The sequence below is a fragment of the Bufo gargarizans genome, chromosome 8 (genome assembly GCF_014858855.1).
Source record: "Bufo gargarizans isolate SCDJY-AF-19 chromosome 8, ASM1485885v1, whole genome shotgun sequence".
NCBI lineage: Eukaryota > Metazoa > Chordata > Amphibia > Anura > Bufonidae > Bufo > Bufo gargarizans.
The window spans coordinates 77,289,350-77,312,366 of record NC_058087.1 but is presented as its reverse complement, the minus strand read 5'-3'; the positions used below and the strand labels follow the sequence as shown (position 1 = coordinate 77,312,366).

The 23,017-nt window shown below is 45.2% G+C and overlaps 1 protein-coding gene across 5 annotated transcripts in view; it reads right to left on the bottom strand.

Moving 5' to 3' along the window:
* NBEAL1 (neurobeachin like 1) overlaps positions 1-23,017 on the bottom strand; it is a 200,935-nt gene that overhangs the window by 48,935 nt on the left and 128,983 nt on the right. For all 5 annotated transcript variants that reach the window (XM_044305049.1, XM_044305051.1, XM_044305048.1 and 2 more), the window contains 7 exons: positions 21,270-21,419; positions 20,756-20,913; positions 20,040-20,164; positions 18,849-18,969; positions 13,346-13,494; positions 4,549-4,682; positions 3,938-4,039 (listed from right to left, as the gene is read on the bottom strand). In XM_044305049.1, coding sequence (XP_044160984.1) covers positions 3,938-4,039; positions 4,549-4,682; positions 13,346-13,494; positions 18,849-18,969; positions 20,040-20,164; positions 20,756-20,913; positions 21,270-21,419 — 939 coding nt within the window. The remainder of the gene's footprint in view (positions 1-3,937; positions 4,040-4,548; positions 4,683-13,345; positions 13,495-18,848; positions 18,970-20,039; positions 20,165-20,755; positions 20,914-21,269; positions 21,420-23,017) is intronic.

Here is a 23,017-nt window from a genome sequence, read left to right as displayed (position 1 = left end):
AAAAAAACACACGTCAGTTTTGCTGCAAATCGAATGTTGTAGGAACAAAACCCATAAAACTGTGTGCTTTTTTTTCTTTCAATTCCACCCATTTGGAATTTTTCCCGCTTCCCACTACATTGTATGCCATATTAAATGCTGGCATCAGAAAGTACAACTTGTCCCGCAAAAAATCATATAAGTCCTCATATGGATGTGAACGGAAAAATAAAAAATGTTATGGCTCAAGGAAGATAGGGAAGAAAAATAAAAAACGCAAAAACGAGATTTTTGTGAACTCACCTGTAAAATCTCTTTCTCGCTTTATTCATTGGGGACACAGGACCGTACGTATAGCTTGCTGCTGCCACTAGGAGGCGACACTAGGCTGAAAACGGTTATGCTCTCTCCCAACTGGAGGGGGTATAGGTGGCAGGGGAGGAGCTATCAGTTTGTGCTCCAGCAGTAGAAGCAAAATTAAACTGAAAACCAAACAAGAACTGCACTCTGCCATAAGACCAAACCAAAACCAGGTCCCAACTGGCAACCCATGGATTCCACATGCCGTACTAGGAACAATGGGTGGGTGCTGTGTCCCCAAATAAATAAAGCGAGAAAGAGATTTTACAGGAGAGTACACAAAAATCTAATTTTCTCGCTCATATCATTGGGGGACACAGGACCGTGGGACGTCGTAAAGCAGTCCCCGGGGAGGGAACACAACACCCCCAATAAAACAAATCCCTCATGGAAGTCACTACACTGCAGCCTGCAAGACTTTCGGCCGAGAGCAGCATCCGCCGAGGGCAGAGAATCCACCCGGTAAAATTTTGTGAAGGTATGTAAGGAGGACCAGGACACCGCCTTACACAGTTGGGATGCAGAAGCGTGGTGTAGGTGAACCCAAGAAGCCCCGACTGCCCTGGTAGAGTGAGCCGTGATCCCAGGAGGAGGTGCCTTGTCCCTGGAGCGATAAGCCTCAGCAATCGCCGACCGAATCCACTGGCAATCGTCACCTTGGAGGCCACCAAACCTTTACGAGGACCCTCTGGGACGACAAACAAAGCGCCCGTACGCCGAAAGGAAGCCACGACTGCTAGGTAGGACTTCAAAGCCTGCACCACATCCAGACGATGGAGCAAGACCTCCCTCGGATAAGAAGGCTGCGGACGAAAAAAAAAAAAAAAGAGGACAGAACAATGTCCGCGTTAACATGAAAAGCTGATACTACCTTAGGTAGAAAAGATGGCACGGGGCGAAGCAACACTTTATCCTGATGGAACACCAAGAAGGGCTCCTTGCAAGAAAGAGCCGCCAGTTCTGAAACTCTCCGGATAGATCTGATGACCACTAAAAAAAGCTACTTTCCAAAAGAGCAAGCGAAGAGAGACCTCTCTCAGAGGTTCAAACGGAGAGCACTTAGAACCAAGTTGAAGTCCCAAGCATGTAAGGAGGGATGATAAGGAGGCACTGTGTGAGCCACCCCCTGCATAAACGTCTTGATCGGACCTAACCCGGCCAGGGGCCTTTGGAAAAAAATGGACAAGGTCGAGACCTGCCCTTTCAATGAACTTGTAGGTGCCGCCAGACCCAGCTCCAATCCGGACTGCAGAAATGCCAGTACATTAGGAAAAATAAATAAAAAATGTCTAGGAGGAAGATCACGCTCCTCACAGAAACGCAGGAAGGACTTCCACGTCTGTAATAAATCTTGGATGAGGAGAGTTTCCTGGCTCTAATCACAGTCCTAATGACTGCATCCGAGAAACCCTTCTGTCTCAAAATGAAGGTTTCAATAGCCACGTCGTTAAACGTAGCGTATCCAAACTCTGGTGGAAGACTGGACCTTGAGAAAGAAGGTCGGCCCTGAGTGGAAGGGGCCACGATGAGCTCTGACTACCAGGCCCGGTGAGGCCAGTCCGGAGCAATCAGGATCGCCTGGATGTTCTCCATTCTGATTCTGCACAGAATCCAGGACAGGAGACCATGGATGCAATCTGGGAAGATTGCTCCGGATCCATTTCCGCATCCGAATCCACAATCTCCCCCTCCGACAGCGCGTCACCAAGGGAGGACGCCTGTGAATGGGAACCAGGAGTAGATGGGGATATTGAAGTGTCAGAGGAGGAATGGCGACCTGCCCTAGGTCGCTTGCTGGGAAGCCTGCTCCTGGGTTGTACGCCCTGAGACGGTGTAGACTGCACAGGTGGCGATTTTTTCAACCAAACGACCCAATAGAGAAAGGGTGGAGTGGGAGATTTTAGAAAGGTCCAGTCAGGTTCTACACAGTCAGGATGGTCCTGAACTTCTGTGGGCTACGGAGGGGAGGGATGGCTCTGTGCAGGCGCATTACATGCAGAACACAGAGATGTTGCCTGTCCACGAGAGAATTTAACTCTGCATAGTAGGTGGCCCTGCAGGGTGCCTGAGAGGAAGTATTGGCCTGTTCAGACATGAATGCCGGCCAACAGAGTACAGTTAGTCTATGCTGGAGGGGGTAGCGATGTTCCTACCAGAATGTCGGTAACCCAGGTCCTGTGTCACACCAACGCAGAGGAGAGCCGAGAAGAAGAGGGGAGGGACGCTGTCACCGCGGGAAAGATTGCCCCCCCCCCCCCCCTCTTAAACGGAGGGAAGAACCTCAAGCCACGCCCCCTGAATGTCCGCTGAGTATGCCCTTCATGCTGAAGACTGCAATCATTGACAGTAAAACAGAATCGAATTGTCGACTGAGCTATCCAGGCTCATCCGTGACTGCAGGAGGAAGCAGTAGGAAACCCCCGCAGAGTGCCCCCGCTGATCGCCGCAATTGCACGGTGACGTTAACTGGCCATGCCTGCCGCGGCATGCCGGAGCCGCAGTTAACCCCCGCATGATTGGGAGACATGGCCAGGAACGCAACCCCCTTTGGGCCTTGTGAGAGGAAGGAAGGGGGAAGCTGGTGGTGGTACAGACTCCCCTGTCTTCATCTGTGGTATTTGCCCTTCCAAGACAGACCAGCAGTGACACCTCTACGGCCGTTGGCACAGAAGTGGCAGAGGGCCGGGCAGCAAAGAGCTTGGAGCAGGTGGCCCTCATGCTGGTGGGAAGCAGGGGAGCTAGGCTGCTTGGGGGGGGGGGAGGGGGGGGGGAGGCAAGGCGGTGGGACAACAGACACCGGTCAGCCTCCCGGGTATCCTAAGGGTTAAATGGAGGATTCACAATAATAAGATATTTCACTTGCTTCATACTAAAGAGTGTGCAGCATTACTTCAATATTACTGATAAAGGGCAATCTGTGCCAGCAAGACAACAATGTTTTACTAGTAGTTTATTATTATTATTTATAGGGCCTTTAAAGGCCAAGACGGGAAGAACCTGAATAAGCATCAGCCAGGACTGAATCGAGTTGCCGAAACATCTGGCTGCACTCCTCTGTTTCCATAACTCCCATAGCAGTGATTTGGAGCTACGCTGGTTTAAGTAACTCAGCAGTTAACAGAATCAGTAGCGTTTACTGCGCTACGCTGTTTGTGTAGCTCCGATTCACTGCGATGAAGGTTACAGAAACAGCAGAGAGCAGCCCGCTGGGCCATTTTTGAAACTCCATTTTCTATCTCAGCCATAGAAAGCCGAGATGGGAATAATGCTTTAATTATTTATATATATATATATATATATATATATATATATATATAATCGCAAACTAAATCCATAAATATGTTTCAGAGCTGAGCTACAGTAGGATTGGAAGAGCATTGTATGGATGCTAGGTTAAATATTAGGCTCTAATCATATAAGCACGTTTATAAACAGACGCCATAGCATGGTTCAGGATCGGTTGTTCATCAGATACAAACCACCAAAATGACCTAAGAATAGGGTTTGCCCGAACACCCGGGTGAACATATCCATTTGCAGGCGTTTAAACATTAACATGCTATTTAAGTACACGACTCTATATATCCATGTCACTTACTTGGGTAAGGCCTGATGCTTTCAATAGTTCCTGTGGTGACCGAGTTCCATATAAATTTGGAAGACGGAGAGAAAGAATGCGGCTGTATACTTTATTTCTGACCTAAATGATCATAAAATATTAAATTAGAACTTTCTGCTGCAAGGGCAAGATGGAAACCGTTTAAACCAAACATTTCTGCGCAATTCACCATGTTCAGACCTAAACAAAATCAACCTTTACGATTTTAATTGGATTAAAGCAGATCTGTCTTATGTAAGGGTAACCCATTATAGATATTGCCTGCTGCATTAATGAAGTGAGCACTCGCCCAACCGTCTCTGCAGTGACTGGCAAGTGCGGTGAATACTCGCATATACTGTATGTGTCATTTAGGCCAATAGTGGAACAGACCTATGTGTGCAATATGCTCCATTTACATAGGACAATATATTCTACTACAGTTATTCCAAGTACACAGATTTAGGGCTCATTCACACAACCGTAAATGCCTTTTCAATCTTGCGGACAAGAATAGGACATGCTCTATATTTGTTTTGCTGTCCGCATCTTTTGCGGTCCCTTTGAAATGAACGGGGCCACAAATGAGCCCCAAGATGTACACTTCTTACCTCCTTTTTGAAATTCAGAAAGTAGTTGGTTTGATCAACTAGAAATATTTCCAAAGCCGATCTTCTCAGGTTGTACCGACGTAAATGAATCTCTCTTATTTGAGAAAGCAGCCACTTGAAGTCATACCCCACACCTGCAGGAAGAGGTACAGGTGGGTTCAGAGGTATCCATATTTTAATACATCATAGGTAAGATGCAAGTTAAAAAGTAACTCTACTACCAGGACCCATCTCTGATTTACAGAAAAGGGGAGACATGGTATGGTGAAAACAGTACAACTGTATGTAGTATTTAAAGGGGTTATCCAGGTTCTTACAATTGACGGCCTACCCCACTACAAGTATGGCGCTGCTCAGAATGTGAACAATGAAGAGGCCTCAACTCTTGCTTGTGCACGACAGCCACACCATAGTTTAGGTGGGGGGTCCGAGTGCTGACATCTGCACTGATCACTAAAATGAGGATACAGGAGTGCCGACACAGAGAGCAGTCTCTCCTCGCTGCTGGAGATGGAATGGAGACTGCCTCAGACCTTCTACTGAGACAGTCCTCAGCAGCGAGGAGAGACAGTGCTTTGTGAGGGCTTTTAGTTCCTAATTTTAGCGAACAGTGGAAGCCTCAGCACTCGGACCGCCACGGATTAAAAGCACTGATATGTTACTATGGCATATGAAACAAGATTTTTGTAAAACTTACCTGTAAAATCTCTTTCTCGCTCTTCATTGGGGGGACACAGAGACCTTAGGTATAGCTATGTCCTCTAGGAGGCGTTGACACTAGTAAAAGCTGTTAGCTCCTCCCCTGGCAGCTATACCCCCTCCAGCCTGGAGAGAGAGCTTCAGTTTGTGAGAAGCAGTAGGAGAAGCAAGTAAACCAACCAAAAAACGTGGAACTGCAACAATGCCAAGAACCGAACCAGGTTCGAACCAGCAACAGCCACAACTGTGGTCGAACAACAAGATTGGGTGGGTGCTGTGTCCCCCAATGAAGAGCGAGAAAGAGATTTTACAGGTAAGTTTTACAAAAATCTTGTTTTCTCGCCCATATTCATTGGGGAACACAGAGAACTTGGGACGTCCTAGAGCAGTCCACAGGGAGGGAAAACCACAGACCCATGGAGTAAGCGCCCCTGCAGATAACTAAGAACTGCCGCCTGTAAGACCAAGTGGTACAAAGGCGGCGCCTGCCGAAGCATAAGCATGCATCTGGCAAACCTTAGTGAATGTGCGCAAGGAGGACAATAGCCGCCCTACCCAACTGCGTGGCCGAACTCTGAATCCTCCGAGCTCAGTACGCTTAAGAAAATGTAGATGTGCAATTGCCCCCTGGAGGCCGCCAATGCCTTGGGAGGGCCCTCCATGCTGACAAAAAAGAAGAGTTCGTACCCCTGAAGGAACTGGAGGCTAGCAATAAATTGTCCGAGCCCTGACAACTTCCCAATTATCTAACTCCCATTCCCTAGGGGGTGAAGGGGAGGGACACCGTGATGGAAGGACAGTTTCTTCATTGTACAACCCGACAAAATGGAACTCGAGACCACCGTCTGAGAAAGGAATGAACGGGCCGGGGAACCACTTATCCCTGTTAGAACCAGAAGGTTCTCCGCAAGAGAGCGCCCCGACCCGGACACCCATCTGATGGATGTGATAGCCACAAGAAAAAAAACACCCTCCAGAACCGAAGTCGGAGAGACATCTCCCGCAAGGGTTCAAGGGGAGAATTCCGGAGCGCTGAAAGGACTAAGGTCAGATCCCAAGGCGGTAAAGGAGAACGGTATAGAGGAACCGCATTTGCCCAGGAAACAACACATTGGCTAGGTAAAAGCTGAGACGATATGAGAATCACCGGCAGTGGAGTTCCGTCAACGACAGTGTATTCACGGAGTAGCAACACTGCTTGACAGGAAATTTCGAACAGAGCAAGACGAGAGAAAAAAACTCCTGCCTTGAAGAGGAAGAAAAGAAGGGGTGTTCTGTTCCAGAAACGAAACTCCATCAACAGTCGTGACAGCACCCTTGCTCAGCCTGGCGTGGCGAGTCTCGTAGTCTAGCCAAGGAACGTGCAGTGAAAAGGCATGACTACATCAGTCTGACATGGCAGTCACTAGTCAAGACTTGAGAGGTAGTTGTAGATACGGGTAGTACACCCTGGACCAACGGGTAGGAGTTGGAAAAAATGTCACAGCCCAACAGTCGTTCCAGAACAGGACTTGGAGGGAAAAAAAACACGGAACCAATACCCTGCATCCACATAGATGAGGGGAAGTAGTAACGTAGGAGCTACCAAGGTTTGCAGAGTAGCCGTGAACCCTGAGCCAGAAAAGGAAAAGAAAATTGGAAGAAAAAAAAAAAATGACAAGGTGAAGTCCATTCTCCATCTGAGAGTAGCAATACACCGAAGTAGCCACCGGATGATAGTGGCGGTGCCACACTCCGCCTAAAGAGGGGACCATGCAGCGCACGCCACCGAATCTAGAGATAGAAGAATTTGTCACCTGACGGAGGAGCCGTGTGGGAGGAGCCAGAGTATGTAATGGCTACTCCAGGAGTAGTATCCTTAGGGCGCCCGCCAGCCCAAGCTGAGGGGCACACTAGAGGGATCCGGAAGAGGCCATGGTACCATACTGCCTCAGGAAGGAGAGCTAACCTTAAATACTTCACCAGGGAAGGGCGTTAGGAACAACCGCCAAGCCAGCGTCAGGGTAGAACCCCTACCTGAGGGAATGACCCACTGCAGCATCTGCGAACGCTAGTATCAGCGCAAAAAATCTGAATCAGCGGAGGAGAACACGCTGCAATGCTAAACCAGAGTGCCAGCACCACTACTTCCCATATCAAAGATGGTGGATAGGGAATATCGAGTGTAACACTCGACTTGCTGAAACGTAATTACATTACGTGCCATGGTGTACGCACTACCTATTGTTGAAGACCCATATTGGAGAGAGGTAGTCATACTCCTCCCCTAAAACGGTACCAAGAACAAGACACAACGTGGAAACAGCCACAGTATCCCTGGCGGCACTGAAATACCATTAGAAGAAGCATACAGGGCCCCAGCGTGTAGCGATACTCGCTACGCTCCACTTGTAAAAGAAGCCAAGACAACTATAACTGTGGCGTAGTTGAAGTGCAACATCCAAGATGTGTACTCATTCCCTACGGTAGTGGATCAGTTGTGAAAAGGGCAATGTTGCAATGATCCCACCATTTTAAAGGGGGTAATTAGGCACAATAGTGATAGTGCAAATACTCCATCATGAGGGTGGCGATACAGTAATGCATCTAGCAGGAACTGAATCCAAGTAGAAAGAGTACGCCTCTTACGGAAAGGGCAAGGCATAAGGAGAGTTCCGTATCCATACCGCACCTACATAAAGGGGTAATACATACAGCAAACACTGAACCAGGGACAATGCCATAGCGCCACCTATGCAAGAGGCTAATGCCTACCATAAGTACTGTCCCCAGTGGGAAAACAGTTCCCCCACCTCATAAAAGGGGAAACACCTACTGCCGGCACTGAAACCGTGCTAGGGCGGTTAGACCCCAATAGAGGAAGGTAACAACCAAGGGAGTACTGCATCCATTAGTAGTGCAAATACTCCGCCTGAGGAAGGGGGTAATGCATACAAGTACTACTGTACTACATCTTGGAAGATCGCACCGGAATCACGGCCGAGACCGAACCACTGATCCCCCTTTCAGACCGAACCTCTCCAGGGTGGGAGGGTGCGCCTGAGCGTGAACCTAGGGAGGAAGGGTGGGGGTGTGGAGGTGACCGAGGTGGAATATAACCCGCTCTGGCCCACTATGTGCAATCCTGCCTCACAAGAATAGGCCCATGACAGTTGAGACTGCGCCGGTGGAATCTATCAACCAAATTACTTGGGGCGGAATGGCAACGTCTAGAGGCTCACTCACCGGATTGCGCATGTGGAGGTACATCAACCAAAAGATCCCAGAGGGTGAAATGGGAATTTTCAGAGGTCCTCCATTGGGTTGCACCGGCAGTTCTTTAATCAAACGACCTCGGAGGGTGGATTGGGAAAGTCCGGAGATCCACCATTGGATTCTGCCGGCGGTGCATATCCCAGCAAACGACCCAGGAGGGTAATTGGAAAGATCCAGAGATCCACCATTGGATTGCGCAGGCAGCGCTTTATCAACCAAACTGACCCCGGAGGGTGATTAGGAAGGTCCGGATGTACACAATTGGATTGCATAAGTAGCGCTTTATTAACCAAACTACCCATAAGGGTGATTGGGAAGTCCGGATGTACACCATTGGATTTGCGCAGGCAGAGTTTTATCAACCAAACGACCCCTGAGGGTGATTGGGAAGGTCCGGATGTACACAGTCGGATTGCGCAGATTGTGTCCATCAACCAAACGACTTCGGAGGGTGAGTGGGAAGGTCCGGATGTACACCGTTGGATTGCGCAGGCAGCGCATGGCAACCACACGGCGTGTGGAACAACTGAAGGGTCCTCTTTTGACCGTGATAGCACCCAGGCCCAGTCTGACACAGTTTGAGGGGGAGGACCCGACTGGACTGATTTGTGTTCATTTAATAATTTTTAAAATTTTATTTTTAAACTGGGATGCTCACCTTAATTGAGCAAGAGGCAGAGGAGATAAGCCGCTCAACAGTAACGCCCCTCAGCCAGAACCCCATATAACCCTGTGTCAGCTTCAGGAAAAGGCTGACCAGGAAGGGTTAACTGCCTGAGGACCGAGGGCGGGCTCTGCAAGCTACAGGGGGAGGGGAAGGCAAGGCGGGAAGAATTCGCGCCAGACCGACCCCCTCCCCGGAGAAGAATTGTGGGCTAGTAGGCCGCAAGCTGGGGTCTAAAGTTATAGGACCTGGCCGACTGTACTGTCGGCGCACAGAGGGCTGTGGGGACAACTGTGTATGACCGCCGCCGGCCAACTCGGAATGCGCAGGTGAAAAGGTCTGGCGCGTACCACACACATCACTGTAAGCGCAGGTAGCGCTTTAGAATGGCGCCAGACTGTAGAAGAGCGATGCGCCCGCATGTGGGAACGCAGGTCGGAGTCAAGGCGGAGCCAGATTAGTGGTGTCCGGAGCCAAGCTGACGTTATGTTTCTGGAGCGTTGTGCACTTAGGCGCCAGCTTCCAGGGATGAATATCACAGGGGAGCAGAAGTTATAAACGCGCAGGCACACTGTGTCCGTTCCCCACACCCGACCAAAGCGGTGCGCACGGAGCCCGCTGTATAATAGGATAGCGCCTGCAGGGAGCTGGTCATTAACCCCTTTATGTGCCCGAATATAAACATCACAGAGGGGGAGGGAAGAAAGACTTGGAGCTGGGCTAGTGAAGCTCTCTCTCCAGGCTGGAGGGGGTATAGCTGCCAGGGGAGGAGCTAACAGCTTTTACTAGTGTCAATGCCTCCTAGAGGACATAGCTATACCCACGGTCTCTGTTTCCCCCAATGAATATGGGCGAGAAAAAGTTTTTTTAAAAGCACAGGTAAGCTTGAGCTGTAAGTATCAGTAATAATTTCATGTGTATATAAGGTTGTACAACCAATACAGCTCTACAGGAACTATTTCTGTATGTCCTCCTAGGGACTAGGAAGCTGCAGTCCTTTATTGTACAGTGTCTGTGCCATACCCTAAACAATTAAAGCGAACCTGTCACATTGAATATGGTGTGTGAGCTGTAGGCAGCATGTTATAGAGCAGGAGGAGCTGAGTAGATTGATAAATAGTTTTATAGGAAAAGATTCAGCAAAGCTTATATTTTTTACTAGGGATCGACCGATATAGATTTTTTTTTAGAGCCGATACTGATAACTAGGGATCGACAGATTATCGGATTTACCGATATTATCGGCCGATATTCAGGATTTTGAACGCTATCGGTATTTATTTTGCCGATATTCCGATAGCGTATGGGGAACACAGATCGCGCTGCTGACAGCGCTCTCCGTGTTCCCTCAGCAGCAGCACAGGGGAGAAGGAGCAGTGTCTCCTCCCCCTGTGCTGCTGCTGCCGCCAATGAAAGGACAGGGGACAAGAGGAGGGGAGGAGCTATGGCCACTGCGCCACCAATGAAGCTTAATCTCTCATTTATTCATATACAGGAGGCGGGAGCTGGCTGCAGTATCACATAGCCGGCTCCTGACCTCTATGAGCTGTAGCTGCGATCTGCGGTAGTTAACTCCTCAGGTACCGCGGATCGCAGCTACTGCTCATAGAGGTCGGGAGCCGGCTATGTGATCCAGCAGCCAGCTCCCCCCCCCCCCCCCAGTATTAAGCATTGTTGGCGCAGTGCGCCCCCCTCCCCCCCCCCAGTATTAAGCAGTGGTGGCGCATAGGGCCCCCCCACACCAGTCGCAGTGCGCCCCCCCCCCCCCCCCACAGGATCCCCTCTTCCCTGCTCCTCCGATCGGAGCCCCAGCAGTGTAATGTTGGGGCTCCGATCGGTTACCATGGCAGCCAGGACGCTATTGAAGCCCTGGCTGCCATGATAAGCTCCATGCTGCTGTGTGCACAAAGTACAGAGCAGCAGGGACAGTGTGAGCTCCTATTCACCCTGATAGATCTCTATCAGGGTGAATAGGACAAGGGTTCTAGTCCCTAAGGGGGCTAAAAGTTAGTTAAAAAAAATAAAAAGTTACAAAAATAAAAACATCAAAATATTAAATATAAATGAAAAAGAAAGATTTACAAAAAAAAAAAAATACACATTAAGAATAAACATTAATTTTCAGCAGATTTGTGGGAATTTTTTATTTTTTTTTCAAAAATGAAAATTCCCAGAATATCGGTATAAATTATCGGCTATCGGCCTGAAAGTTCACAAATTATCGGTATCGGCCCTAAAAAAATCAATATCGGTCGATCCCTACTGATAACCTGTGAACTTTCAGGCCGATAGCCGATAACTTTTCATATTCTGTGCATTTTCATTCTTGAAAAAAAAATAAAAAATTCTGTTACGGCGTTCACCACATAGGATACATTTTTTTAATATTTTAATAGTTTGGACTTTTCGGACGTGGCAATATGTGATATATTTATTTATTGCTTAGATATTTTATATGTAAAATTGGTAAAGAGGGAGATATATTTATATTTTGGTGTTTTTTTTTTTGTTTTAAAAAAACGTTTGTTTTATTAAATAACCACTTAGGGGCTAGAACCTGGGATCTTTTAAGCTCTATTAGGGTGAATAGGATCTTACACTGTCCCTGCTGCCCTGTGCATAGTGCACACAGCAGCAGGGAGATTACAATGGCAGCCAGGGCTTCAGTAGCATCCTGGCTGCCATGGTAACCGATCGGAGCACCAGGATTACATTGCTGGGGCTCCAATTGAGAATCTGCCACTGCCACCAATGAAGAGGAGGGGAGGGGACCCTGTGGCCATTGCCACCAATGACTTTAATACTGGGGGGTGGGGGGCGCACTGTACTACCAATGTTTTTAATACTGGGGAGGGTGCACATAATTACCTTTTAATACAGGAGGCGGGTGTGTCGGCGCAGAATCACATACCCGGCACCCTGCCTCTGACAGGGAGCTGCAATCAGCGGCAGCAGTTAACCCCTTAAGTAAGGCACATATGGGGTTAACTGCCGCTGATCGCAGCTTCCTGTCATATAGGCTGGGCACCACCTCCTGTACTTGTATTAGACGTTAATTATCATTGGTGGCGCAGTGCGCCTGCCCCTCCTCCTCCCGTCTCTCCTCATTGGCAGCGCGGCACAGGGGGGGAGAGAGTGACTCCTTCTCCCCTGTGTGCTGAGGGAACATGTTCTAAGATAGCGTGCTGGACACATTATCGTCAAGGTTAGATGCCGATAGCAATAACTTTAAAAATCATGAATATCGTCCGATAATATCTGTAACTCCGATAGTCGGTCAATCCCTGTGAAGTCCAGGAGGCAGTCCTATCAATGAGGCTGTCAGCCTTCCCTCTATGACTGCAGAGATAGCTGTCAATCACTTATAGGACCGCCTCCTGGACTTCACAGCCCAGAATGAGCAGGAATTTAAATAATACAATACAAGTTTTATTGAATCTTTTCCCAAACAACTATATATCAATCTGCTCTGCTCCTCCTGCAATAGAACATACTGCCTGCGGCTTACATTGTATTTTAGGATTACAAGATCCTTGTATGTCCTATTATAGTAATTAGAACATAATGGTCCATCCATTTTGCAGAAATGTGTAGTACAATATAAATCACATTTTATCTAACTTTTGCCATGTTTTTGCTGCTCTGAGAAAACCACTACCACTACCTGACGACTTATTATAATCGTGCTCCATCATACCTTAAAAGGATTTTCCAAGATATTTTTACTAATGCCCCATTCTTAGGATAGATCATCAGTATCTGATTGGTGGAGGTCCAACACCTGGTCAGCTGCTTGAGAAGGCACTGACACTCGCAGTTGCGCCGGGGCCTTCTCTCTGCTCACCAAGCTCGGCACCGTCCATTTGATTGTGGTTGTGCTTGAAATTGCAGCTCAGCCCCATTCACTTCAATGGGGCTGAGCTGTGCCTATGTTATGTGAGCAGTGAACGTGAAGTCACAAGGCCTAGGGAAAACTCCAAGAAGGCCGTGGAACTACTGTGAGCGCCGATGCCTTCTCAAATAGTTGATTGGCAGGGGTCCCGGATGTCGACCCCCTCCGATCAGATACTGATGACCTATCCAGAGGACATGTCATCAGTCAATTTATCTAGGAAAATCCCATTAAGTTCACAATTGCACGTGTGTTAAAATGAAACTATACAAACAAGATAGTCTTACCTTCTTCTTTTTCAGTGCTGCCATCAAAGAAATAAATATGCTGAGTGGTAACTTCTAAGCGGCCAGAAATAACATCCATTACAGTGATGAGTTCGCAGTCCTCAGATAGAACGGTTTTCTCCTTCTGGCTCTGTTCTTCTTTTTCACCTCTTAAACAAGTAGACAATTTATTTCATGTTATTTTTTTATTGGTAAAATGCAATACAGGAAAGTAACGATTAAGCTTATTTGGTGGGTAATATTACCGCAATGCTCTTATCCCATATTTACTAAGATACTGAATATCAAATACAGAAACCACTAAAGTCTAGACCTACTTTCTTCTACATATTATTTTAGGACAACTCCTAGAACCTAGATTTGCCCTTCGCTGTCATATGTTGTGATTAGAGATGAGAGAATTTCATATTTTGAAGTTTGTGGGCAGGTTTGTTTTGTGCTATTTACTGAATTGCGTTATGGATTCCGTTGCCACGGACCATAACTAAATTCCACGACGGAATGCCTTTAGATGCATTCAGTTATTCATTCCGTCATAATAGAAGTCTATGGCCTGCATAACGGATCTGTCTGGTTTACGTTAGGCAGGAAAGGACTCCAGATCCGTTATGCAGGCCATAGACTTCTATTATAATAGAATGAAAAATGGAATGCCTCTAAAAGGCATTCCGTTAGGCATTCCTTCATGGAATTGCGGTATGGTCCATGGTAACGGAATCCATAATGCAATTCAGTAAATACCACAACAAGAACCTGCACACGAACTTCAAAATATGAAATTCGCTCATCCCTAGTTGTGATGTTAAGGTCCCAAGAAAAAGTACAATTTAGCCAATCACAAGTTAACAATAACTTTGGCAGGAGCTCCGTACAGTATCGGAATGAAGTTTTATGCGAATTGACTTCGGATGTTTTTCAGAAGTGATCCAAAAGGAAGGAAGAAGAAACAATGAGGCATTAGACAATCTACTCTGAAGGGGATAAAATTCCTTCCTGGTTTCCACAGCGAAAATACACCATGTATCACTAGTGGCCGAATTTAGTCTGCCCCCCCCTCTCCTGCTCAGCAATACACTATCTATACTGTGAAGTTGAGGACAGCTACCACTAGTGTCAAGCCCCGTCCCCTGACGATTCATGGGGTCCATTATAACTACCCTATAAGTATGTTCAATTGATGAAACGCGTAGGGACAGGTGAACATAATCATTATATCTACGGTTTTATTACTACTACATTAGGTGTCCTTCCAACCACCCCGGCAGGGTCTTATAGGGACCTTAGACCAGGGCGAGGTTCCGGACGGGACCATCTCTTGCGGGGCATGGATCCAGTGTTAGGGCACTAGGGTCACATTAGGTCACATTAGGTCAAGCAGGGTGCAACAGGGACAGTTTACTTCCCTGCAGCCCTGCACGACGCATGACCTATTCCATGAAGGCCCTCCTTCAAAAGACACCTTATTTATGCGCTGGGAAAAGTCCCATCATTTCCGTTGACTTTTTGATCTCAGTGAATAAACGCTGCCTATAATCCTCTACTGGTAAGATCTTTCCTTGTTTTCTTACCCACACAAGGCATTGTCCTGACCCTCACCCTGGTTTACAGGACACTTATGTTTATTTTCACGATCAGGTGTGGTTCCCCCTGACCCCTGGGGTCCACACATATTTAACAAGGGTCTGCCCGTGGGGCCCAATCTAGCGTGACCCGCCTCCCAGCGGGTTACACGTATTTAGGGTCCCGCTTGTGTCTGTCTGTCTATGTTTGTAAGGGGATTATATTCTTACCCATATCATTAAAAGTTACATTTTAATACGTTACTGCCTCTTTATTTTCATATATAATTACATTCAAACAAGGGTTCTACAGATTTCAGTAAGTATAAATGTTGTTGTTTTGTTCTAAGATGTCATCTAAGCCTTTCTTGTTTCTTCTAAAACTCTATGTATTGTAAATTGGTCAAGGTGCTCTCTCAAAACTTTGCATGAATTACTAGTACAGGTGACTTTGTAATGTACCTTATGTAAAAATACATTTTTCTGGAGCTATCCGATGTTTCCTACCTCCCCCCAATATTTTATAAAACTACAGTAACATTTCTCTTTGACTTGGAAGACCAAGACCAGCTGCCTGCTTACTGAATGATCACGCTACATCATCCCATAGAGATCTAGAGAGGAAAGGAGAAAGTAGAGAAAAACAGACGAGCACAACACAGACATGATTCAGCATATTCAGCAGCTAATAGTAAATGTTATATTTCTCAAAGTGCTTTATTCACATCTAAACTGTTCAGCACTTCTCTACAATGTCTTATATGATGTTTCTGGACGATTGTGAGTAAAGGTGGATTTACACAGCCTTATTTTCAGGCAGATTATTGAGAACGATCGGTAGCACAATCTGCCTATCTAAATGTGCTACCGATCTCCCAATGAACAAGCAAAACGTTCGTTCATCGGGTGATCTGTTCGTGCAGGCACATTAATCATAGTTTCTGGGAAGCAAATCGTGCTGTCTGTACAGCGATCTGCTGCCCAGAAACAATTATTCTGTATGGGGACAAAGGATCGCTGAATGAGCAGCTGACTGTCGGGAAGGAACGCTTCCTTCCTGACAATCGGCTGTGACATTATTAGGTGTAAACCTGCCTTAAGAGACAGGGAGCAGAATCTCCTGTCCCCTTGTGTATTCTACAGGTAGAAGCTAGTGTCCACCCACCATCTGAGAGACAGCTGCACCTACAGTACCCAGAAAGATTGTCAAAATTAGGGTTATTCAGTTTAGAAAAAAGACGACTGAGTGAAGATCTAACAACAACTATGTATAAATATGCAAAGATAATCAAGAATGGAGTCAGCCAAAAGCAAGGATTGGGAGAGATGGGGGAGAGGATTTGAGGTGTTAGAGATTCACCTGGATGTGGAAGCATTATAACCTGGTAGAGAAAGAAACGTGAGGCCCCTCCCCAGACCGTAGGAGTTCAGTACAGGGCAGTGTACTGTATAGTAAGTGAACAGGTGTAAAAATACATACGGCAAGTGGTGCTGTTCCGGGAGTTGACCCGGAGGCAGCAAGGAGGCGCCAAGGAGCGGAAATATTAGCAAAGCGTGAAGCTAGATGCGTTTAGTGAGGGTAAAATAATACATTAAACTTCAGATGTGATGAAGGACAAATACAGTCAGGTTTTACAAATATTGGAGAAAAAAAGAAAACATTGAATTGTCTGTTTTTACGGCCAATATAAATCATGACCGGAAGTGGGGGGCGGAGCTATCTAGCGTTCCAGCTTGAAACGCGTGTGGAGTAGGAGTATGGGCTATTTATTTAAATATTCTTACTGTCTCATCAAAGGGAGTTGTAACGTTACATTACTCTACTTCGTGAGATTTCCCTACCTCCTAACTTCTGGTCGCACCGCTAATGACGTGACGAGGCGTTCCTGAGTTTTGACAATCTGCGCATGCGCAAACTGACTGTTTAGGGAAAAACAGTGGAGTTCAGCTGCAGTGTCCCACTGTGCATGTGCCAGAGAGCCTCAGTAGGGAAATATTACGGCCCAGTGCGCAAGCGCGGCTAACTCCAGAACATCCGATCTCCGCGCCTGCGCACTGTGGGGGTCGGGAGATCTCATGGCCATATTTTCTGAGATATATATATGTTTTTACCTAATTTAACTTCTCCGAAGAGGCACACAATATGACCCACACGAGTGAAGACATAAATCTAGGGAGAAACAACCACTACCAGTGTGACTTTTATGCGTTCACATATTTATATCTTTTATATGGCAACCCTTCTATCCTTTTATCAAAATATACCGTTATGGTCTACAATTGTTTTTATCTTTTTATCACAATATACTGTTTATTATTGTTTTATATTTATCTACATCTGTCTATACTTATTTTTTTGCTTATATATGTACCGGTCACTACATGCCGAAAAATACTGTGTACCACATGTTAAGTACACCAAACGTCTATCCTACATGCCCAACCCCTACATCTAGCACTCATCTGTCTCAGACACGCCCCCTTAGTCATTCCTCCCCATGTGACACAGAAGGGCCGCACTGCTTGCACCTCATGGTGGAACGCATTTCCTTCTTGCGCTCCAGGGTGGAGTGCATCATCCTACAAGTAGTCAAGACACAGCAGCTGCAATACACTTCCGGTCCGATGCGTTCCACAGTGGAACGCATTGGCCGTTCAGCGCACACACCGCTGGAAGTAACACCCAGCCATGTCCCTAAGCCACTGAAAACACCACCACAGAACCCCCATATGAACTCACATGACCCAAAACCATGTGCATGTAGTCACCCTATATAAAGGCTGCCATATCACACTGTATGTATGCTCAAGAAAGGGATTTACATCCCAAAACGCATCAGAGATATTTATTAAAAATAAAGACCCAATAATCCAGGAGCCTTTGGTGCCATCTTTTGGGGACGAGAGAAGCCACTTTTATCATCTACAAGCGATCTCGGCGGGGGAGGTGCAAGTATTGGTGTATTGAGTTTATCCTTTATTTCCCTCCCCGGTAAAGTAAGTCCCACTCTATCTCAACTGCCATCAGTGGCAATACGAACGATGCTTATGTATGTTTATACTACAGATTTCAAATAATATCACTGTGGACATGATCTTACTAAGCCCATTTTAACCTCACTAAACACATCTAGCTTCATGTTTTGCTAATATTTCCGCTCCTTGGCGCCCCCTTGCTGCCTCCAGGTCAACTCCTGGAACAGCACCACTTACCGTATATATTTTTCACACCTGTTCACCATGTATAAATATATCAGGGGTCAGTACAGAGATCTCACCTATCCTCAGGGGACATCCTCTGCTTCTAGAGAAAAGAAGGTTTCTACACAAACATAGAAGAGGATTCTTTACTGTAAGAGCAGTGAGACTATGGAAATCTCTGATGGAAAAGGTGATGATGGGAAACTCAAAAAAAAAATTCAAGAGGGGCCTGTATGTATTTCTGGAGTGTAATAATATTACTAGAGAGGGGTCGTTGATCCAGGGAGTTATTCTGATTGCCTGATTGGAGTCGGGAAGGATTTTTTTCCCCTAAAATGAGGAAAACTGGCTTCTACCTCATGGGGCTTTTTACCTTCCTTTGAATCAACTTGCAGGATAACAGGCTGAACTGCATGGGTAGATGTCTTTTTCAGTCTTAAAATCATGTTACTATCCTTTTTGTGAACTGATGCTGAACTAATACTGTACTTTGTAAAACAGTCCTGTCTTGGATATAGCTCAAAGACTTCTCTAGGATTTTTTTTTTTTTACTGTAGGTAGAATATTTTTAATTCTGCTATTGTGAATACTCCATTTAGGACCAGCAACCACCCATTACTTGGTCCTTCACAACTGTGGATGTCAACAAAGATGAAATTGTACAGAAATAACTAGTAATTATTCTCAATAAAAGTGATGCAAATATCCTCTTAGTGTAAGAATAAGATTGATTATGAACATACATTGTGACTGTAGTGTCCTCTTCAGGCAGCTCAAGTCCATCATCTTCTAGGTCACTAACTTTAACTTGCTTTACAGCTTCCAACAGTAGTGACTCACTAGACAGTTCTGCCTGTTGGACACCTGCAGAAAAAGACAATTCAATGTAGAATCCATTCACTGACATTATGATTTTGCTCTTAAACTCAGGATACTGTTACCAAACCAGTTTCACCTAGCCCATTTAAAGGTACACATTCACCAATTTTAAGCAGAGACATTTGTAGTCTGATGTCTCAGCATCACTGAAATTTGGAACTAGATCACTAGCAACTGACAGCAGGCTACGAACCTTATTGGTGTTGCCTGGCTCTTGGGACATTTGGTACTACAGGCTATGAAATCTGGTATCATCAAGCAGTACCTGATATACTGGAAAGTGACATTTTATCTAAAAAATAATATATAAGAAACTGTAGCTCTAAAAAGCAAAATAAAAATATTAGGTCTAATTCGCACAACTATATGGAAAAAATAAATAAATCTATATTTTAACCTGAAAAAAAAAAAAAAACAGGCATGGTGTACGGGTAACAGTGAAGAGAATTTCAAAGAGCTGATTGGAAGTGGTGCCGGAATTTGGACCCTCGTGGATCTGATATGATGACCAATCCTGAGGATAGGTCATCAATATGGCAAACCAGAAAATCCCTTTGAGGATGCAATAGTTTTGCATGCCCATTGACATCTGTGGGCAATTCTTGCCAGCAAATGGACATCCAAATATGCATGCTGCAATCTTATTTCCACAGCATCTGAGTCTTCGTGTGTTTGTGCAGAAAGTAACTTACGTACGGTACATTAGTTCATTATTATAGGTTCGGTGTCCAAACAAATTGTTCTTGTTGTGCACTAGGATATCACACAGACCTAAAAAACTGACAAAAAATACTCTGGGCTAGGCTAATAAATCCCAATAAACCAGCTTTAGCTGGAAATTGGAAGAGTGTGTGTGCAATAATGTAAAATGTATCGATCATGACCAAAAAATCTTTTCATATATAAATACGGTGACCGAGTATATTCCATTGTTTTATGTAATGAAAGAAGGCATCTAATAAACCTCAGCATTTTTACATTATATGCAGCACAACGCATATACATTTTCAAATGAGACATTTAGGAGAACTGATTATTTAAACCTAAAAACATACCCAAGTTATCACGCAAATTACTGGCCTCTAAATGGGGGTCAAAATTGCTATTCTGCACCAGTTTGAGCCTCATACGTGAGTAGTTCTCTACATTGGAGAGCTTCCAGTATTCCCAGTTCTTCTTCCTTAAAAGACAATACAACAATACAGATTATTATCCAGAGTCATTATATACTAAGGGTACTTTCACACTTGCGGCAGAGGATCTGCCCGCTGGATCCGGCAATCTGGACACAAACTGATGGCATTTGTCAGACTGATCCGGATTCGGATCAGTCTGACAAATGCATTGAAATACCAGTTCAGTCTCTCCGGTGTCATCTGGAAAAACGGATCCTGTATAAAAAAAAAATTATTTTTTATTTTTAAAGGTCTGTGCATGCTGCGGTATTTTCTCAGTCCAAAAAACGTAAAAGGGACTGAACTGATGCATCCTGAACGTATTGCTCTCCATTCAGAAGGCATTAGGATAACACTGATCCGTTTTTTGTTCTGGTATTGAGCTCCTGTGACGGAACTCAATACCGGAAAACAAAAATGCTAGTGTGAAGGTACCCTAAGGCTTCGTTCACATCTCAGTTCTGAGATCCGGCAGGCTGTTTCCGGGAACTGAGCAGCCTACCGGATCCCCATTGACTGAAATGAGGTCTGCAGAATAAATGCCAGGTTTCAGCCGGACAAGACCGTCAAAGTGAGAACATTCAGGTAAAGCTAACCTGTCAGCCCAAGGTCCGCGTTCACAGGTGAGGTATCTTTGCGCTGCTTTCCACTGCCTTAAAGTGGCAGTGTGCTGGCTGTTGATTTGCTTCAGCATACTATTATAACGCAAGTTCTCCTGACGTGCTTTTCTATTAAATGGCTCCAAAAAAAATTCCTACATAAAGAGAAAAAAATATTTGAAACGAAGTATACAGTATGGAACACAAAACCTGGTTAAGAGAACCAGAGCAAAAAAAAAAAAAACACAAATCATGTAGAAAACTACTATTCAGGGAAAAAAATAGTGACATATCGATTAGGGGCTGCTGACATCACAGTTTTGTCCTATGTTTAACATATACACTGGGGGACACAAAAGGATTATATTTTTCAATCCTGCAGAATCCAGCAACAAAACAAAAAAAAAAAAACTGGTGACGGACGCCATTGTATGACATGCGTCTTAAGCATCCATTTAATCTTTAAGTTAAAGTGATTTAAAATAGATTGTGAGATCTCTAAGACATATACCTGAAATTTCAGCTTGCTTTCGCCCCGCTCGCGCTCACGCTTGTGCATACTCATCATGTGTGCCTCATGGCATTCTTTCCAATACAAAGCCATCTGCTCATGGCTCTTGCTAAATGTGACCGCCTCGTACTGCTTCATATAAGATATAATCTGTTAATAGTAAAAGGAACACATTTACATACCACTGTAGCAGGCCATGACGTAGGTAAGTGTCCTCGCTGAGCAGTAAGGAAGCAATGTCATTGCTACAGTCAATATAGGCAAATGTATGCAGGAAATCAGGATATGGTTCATCTCTGTTGGAGGAACTAATGTTTCTTTTGTTCTGCTGAGAGATGAGCCATTGCCAAAGGTGTACATTGTTCTGTGTAACCGAAGGAGGGGCTGGTCCCCAAAATACATTTCACCTAAGGACTTTTAATTGCAGTCATGAATAAAGATTCTTATTTTACTACATCTCGCGATGGTATCAGCGATTTAACTTTTTTTTTTTTTCATGTTGCACTTGTCAGCACATCGACAGGGGTGTTCGGATTACTCCAAGTGACATGGATAGTGGGACCCCAGAGGCTGATCTGAACCCGCCTCGGGGGGCATAATATATGCTGCTATAGTTGTTATGGCTCATCAGGTGAGTATATTCATATTGTGTCTCTTTATACATGAAGGGTATTACTCGATGTTGCTCTCTGCCTCGTTTTCTACATATCTCTATTGCTAAAGGTGTCTGCCAGTAATGTCTCCCACTCCCCATGGAAATACTGGGATTAATCAGTAGCTGACAGATGCATCAATGCCAATATCCAATACAGTGCACTAATGTTCATTTTTGTGGATGTATGTGAACCTTTTGGTGTATTTTACATATGTGCATAGACTGTTTTAGGAAACAAAAATAAAAGGAAGAAATGTAAGATCCATAAAAACACCCAAGAATATATAGAGCATGCTGTAGTTAAAGGGGTTCTCATGCCCCAAAGTCATTTTTTATTTGCTTCTAGTAACCCAAACATTGCATATTTGTGACTAATACCTGGTTTTCACATCTGTGCTTTCCCTCACATTGTCTGGGCATCAGAATATTTTTGCAGGAAGTTTACATCCTGAATGTCCCGTTTTCCTCGGGATGTGTCATGGGGCTGGCCCCGCCTGGCACACTTTTCAGTTTGCAGTAGGCACACCTAGTACACCTCCCCTGGCCATCCTAGCACACACATACATGATTCCTCATAGTCTCTTTCTTATCAGACAGCTGGATCACAACACACTTCCCTCACCATCTCCAGAGCGCATTAAACTGTATGTAATTCTATCATGTATGGTACAGTCTGCTGATCCTGCACCAGAGCTTCTCATGTTTAATACTACCTGCCAAGGTGTGTAACCTAATCCATACCATTTTCCTTCCAAAGGTTAGTTAATACCTTAGATAAGGGCCTTGTGATAGGGCCAGAGAAGGTCTTGAAAAGACACTGCACAAAGAGCTAAAAGCACAGAAAACACATTGGCCTTGATTTATTATGCCTTCTCTCCAGAATTCTGACTTTAAAAAGTCTGCACTTTTCAAAGCCAGAATTCTGAAGTGAAGGCATAATAAATTAGGACCATTGTCTCAACCCTAAATGCAAAAGTTCATTTTGGGGGCAACAGCTTTAAAATATAAACATATCCTACTTTTTACTATATCTTAGTTACCTAATTAGTTTCCTTAGTCCTGTTTCACCCTTGAGTGCATCTGCTGGTGGTTA